The following is a 4,400-nucleotide window of genomic DNA, read 5'->3' on the forward strand; positions in this document are numbered from 1 at the left end:
AAAGATAAGCTCTTTCTTTTTTTCTTATTTAATATTTATTAAAATAATCTATTTTGCATAAATAATTGAAAATCAAGGGCCATTTCCCTTCATACAAATGTAAAATTTTACTTCTTTCAATTGCCCACGTACATCAAGAATTTCTCTTGTGCTTAACATTCTGCAATCCTAAAAAAAAAACCTCGATCTCTATATTTTGTAAGCCATTTCAGTGGATGATCAAATAGTTTAATTCACATTAGAGAGAAAAACATTAGATTCTCAAAAATAAAAGAAAAAAACGACAACTCATCCGTCCCTTTGGACTTTTACTATGACTTCAATAAAAAAGACAGTGGGGGTACTGTCAAACCAGTATACCAAATTTGGGGGTCCACATTGGAAGACAACATAGGTTGTAGAACCAAAAACACACTATTCGGTATAACAAATATACACATCAACTCTGGCAGAAAAAAAATATTTAAACCAAGTTCAGAATGTAGTAAAGAAAGTGGCCAGTGTGTAAAAATTATTTATAATTCAATTACCTATATATAAAAAATTGACCTAAGGTAAAGAAAAATGGCCAATATGTAAAATTGAATTTATTTCCGACACGAATTACAACAACTGTCACCTTCGTTCGCCTAGATAGAATGTCGAAGTAGTTCTATAATGCACCTTGCACATCAGGGGTGATTGATGATCGAAATCTAAATTCGTCTTAAGGGAGCATGGATTTACCAAACATGCAAGGTGTACTGTAGAATTAGTTTAGAATGTCATTTAGGAGCTCTTTCACATAGTTACCCACTCTGTTCAAGTTTTTGGCTACACCGGATGCCACCAGGCCTGCATTTCTTTGAAACCTGCAAATTTAGAATCTTCCGGTGTTAGAATTAGCCGCATCCTCAGTAATAGGCTTACAACAAAAGTTAACACGTGTATGCTGAAAACTTCCACTTGCCTGTTCAAGAACTCGGTTGTATGATTTGGAGGGGTGTATCTTCGAGGTTGAGGAGTAGGATGTTCATCTTCAGGACAAACAAGACCAAAATCTCAGAAATGAAAAGGCACAGTATGTAAAATGTACAAATAAAAGAAATGAAACTATCTACAAATAATAGAAGAATCTTAACTAATAAAATAAGTAATACGCAAAACCATGAAAATCATTTTTAACATGAAACAATTGTTTGGCGTAGAAATTCATGCATAATGAAAAAAAATCGCATTGCAAAACAATGACATTTTTTCTGGTTCTACAGGAAAAATACTAGCCTAGGAGAACGAATTACCCCCCAACAGTTCTAATTAAGGTTTGACAATACTAAATGAAGCTCAATTTAACAAAAAAAAAACTCCATTTTCTTTTTTCTAGTGATGGATGGATACTCGGGGATTTTTTTCCTATCTTGGTCATAAACTAATCCAGTATTAATCAAACTAGGGTTCAACGCACAGAAGTGAGAGGAAAATAAAAAGCTTTTATTGGTCTATAAGCTCTCAAATTCAAGAGTCTCAGCTTCTCTCCCAAACTGTGAATTTCCAAAAACTGAATGCAGAGCAGTTTTTCTCTAATTACATAATTGCCACTAATAACTGTCATACTAAGTACTCTATGTTATACACTGACTCATAGGTCTAATTCTCTTCTAGTCTCTTCCTGTTCCTTCTAAAATACACTTCAGTAATTGAGATCAAGATAATGTCGGAAAAGTACACAACAGATAAGGTGTCCAACTGCTTCTGTGACTTTGCCTATGAACTTCCAGTATAACATGTTTGCCATTTTGGGAAAGTTATCATTTATATAATGAGGGAACACAAATTAATCATCTCCAAGATCAAAGAGAGTTATCCAAATATGTTTGAAATGAGGAATGAATGAAAAAGAAAGTTAACCTAGAAGTCTAGAACTATTAAAAAACTAAGAAATTCAATACCTTCAGTTTTATGAGTAGCAGGAACATGGCTAGGAGAGGGATTTGAAGCTTTCTCTTCTAAGACAACCTGAAACATATGTTAATAGTGTCATAAACTGAGATCACATTACCGTTCACAGTTTGAGTGATCACTGGTGCACCACCGCATCTCCACTTCTGACTTTTTAATTTTAGTTTTTCTTCAGAAATGCTAGGTTGCTAGCAACAATCTTATAGACTCTTCACTATTGGGTGGAAATCATGAGAGTTCCCACAAACAATAAATGAGACTCATTAGAGAAGCAGACCCAAATTACTTAGTGTCTCTGCATAACTATTAATGGTGGTGTTATGGTTTAGCAGTTTTCTTCTATCTTTAATGACTTCACAAGTTTATTATTTGGTTCCCCCCTGTAATAAATTGTTGCTTGTGGCATGATATGTGCAGCTTTATATTACAAGAAATGTGTACCAGCACCCAAAGATACCCATGGAACAAGATAAACCTAGTTTTAGAAAATAGATAAACTACAACGGAATGGTAATCAAGATATATAACCTCAAGACCAACGCAAAAGGGCAATTTCGCTTTTTTATCCTGCAAGTCAGCTGAAGAATCTTTGTTGTCTAAGTACACAGAGTATCCAATACAGGCATACTTGAAATTTGTAAGACTGCGGCCCTCTTTCGAAGCTTCCAACTCAGTTTCTCCCACAACAAAAGGGGGTACTGGTTATATGAATAAGAACATCAATATCAAAACCTTAAAGGCTTATAATAAAACAAATATTAAACTCTCCTGAGCAGAGAAAATTATAGACAATAGAACCAATCCGAAAGAAACATAAAAAACATAACATAAAAAATAAAGTACTAAAAAGTAGTAATAGAATAATTTAGATGAAGGATAACCATGAAAAAAATGGAAGTAATGACTAACGAATATACTGGCTAACTAAACTGACAAATTGACAAAAATAAGAAATAAAACAAACATTGTAAATATACAGGGCTAATTCTTAATAGCAAAATTTGCATACTTATTGCCACAAGAAAAAGCACTATACATTAGACTACTAAAAAATATTAAGTTTCAAGATTATCAACTGCATGTGTATAATTTGAATCAAAGTTCGTAAGAAAAAAGGGATACAAAATAATTATTGCCATAACAAAAGAACTATACATTAAGCTTCCAAAAAATATTAATTTTCAAGATTATCATGAACACGTCTAAAATTTGAATAATAGTTCGTAAGAAAAATGGGTAAAAGGAAACAAATTAGGTTGTGAATGATTTTTTTTGTTTGAGCTATAAATGATTTTGTGTCTGCTGAATGCTAACCCAGCTCCCTCTCTTTCCACAAACTAATACTGATGATTTTTCTTAGTAGCAACTACCAGGATGAGCACAAATGCCATATTTCTAATGATTTCATGTACAAACTAACTGCCACAGCAAGCAAATTAAAATCCATCTGCAAGAACAAGTCAAAACAAGAAATGCAATGCCATCTTGAATACGTTGGTCCGCATCTATAGGTAAAGGAAAATGTAGTCCACAAAAATAAAATAAAAATTACTCCGCTAAATGGATATCAACGTAGCTCTGAATTAATCGATACATTCACTATGCTCAGAATACCATGTTTGATATTCGGTAACCAGATTTTAAAACTTTCACACACAGAATTTTATTTCATGCACTTTCTGTTTTTATTGCTATACACTTTTTCAAGAATCGAACCAACCCACTAAAAATTGAATTGTAGACCAAGAGAGAGCGACCTTGCTGGAGTGTTCTGGAGAAGCCGACGCATGTGGGGTTTTTGGATTTTGTTTTGTGAAGCGATGAGTAGTAGGTACATCCCTTGCACGATTTTCCTTTGGATCCTCTTGTGGTATGAGGCGGGTTAGGGTTAGGGTTTTGATTGGAATTTGGATTTGGAAATGGATTTGCATTAGGATTTTGATTTGGGTTACCGTTGGGAATGGGATTCCGAGGTTGAGCACCACCTGCTCCTGCTCCTGTGGATGCAGCTTCGTCGTCGGAGACCGCCATCGTCGTTTCGCTTTTCTTGCTCTGTCAGGTTCCCATGTCTGCGTTTGATTTCAATGAGAAGTACACGGAGAAGGGGAAAGACATAGTTCAGCATAAAACGCAGCAATGGATACACGACACCACATTGCGTTTTGGGTTGGGCTTTTGAGTTTATTAGTTGGCAGTTTCATCCTGCACCCCTACATTTTTCTTCCTGCACCCCCACAATTTTTTAAATTTCGAAACTGACCCCACAATTTCGGAATCTGAGAGTGTGCTACGGATTCGACAATCCAAAAGTGAATCATGTTGCATTTCAGATGAGTGGGTGTTCTGGAAGCAAAGTTTACATAAATTATTGATTTCCAGATTGTTGAATCTAGAAACCTAATTTCTATTATAGATTGATGGATCTGGAATGATTTTTTTCAATTATGAATTTCTGAATCCGG

The 4,400-nt window shown here is 34.6% G+C and overlaps 1 protein-coding gene across 1 annotated transcript; it reads right to left on the minus strand.

Moving 5' to 3' along the window:
- Positions 1–574: 574 nt before the first annotated feature.
- On the minus strand, positions 575–4,095 carry LOC137811083 (altered inheritance of mitochondria protein). The gene is made up of 5 exons (XM_068612674.1): positions 3,696–4,095; positions 2,467–2,636; positions 1,929–1,995; positions 950–1,016; positions 575–851 (listed from the first exon to the last, which is right to left on the minus strand). The coding sequence occupies exons 1-5, from the start codon at positions 3,967–3,969 to the stop codon at positions 752–754; spliced, it is 678 nt and encodes a 225-aa protein (XP_068468775.1). The 5' UTR covers positions 3,970–4,095; the 3' UTR covers positions 575–751.
- Positions 4,096–4,400: the final 305 nt, after the last annotated feature.

The sequence above is a fragment of the Phaseolus vulgaris genome, chromosome 11, assembly GCF_051622355.1.
Source record: "Phaseolus vulgaris cultivar YP4 chromosome 11, ASM5162235v1, whole genome shotgun sequence".
NCBI lineage: Eukaryota > Viridiplantae > Streptophyta > Magnoliopsida > Fabales > Fabaceae > Phaseolus > Phaseolus vulgaris.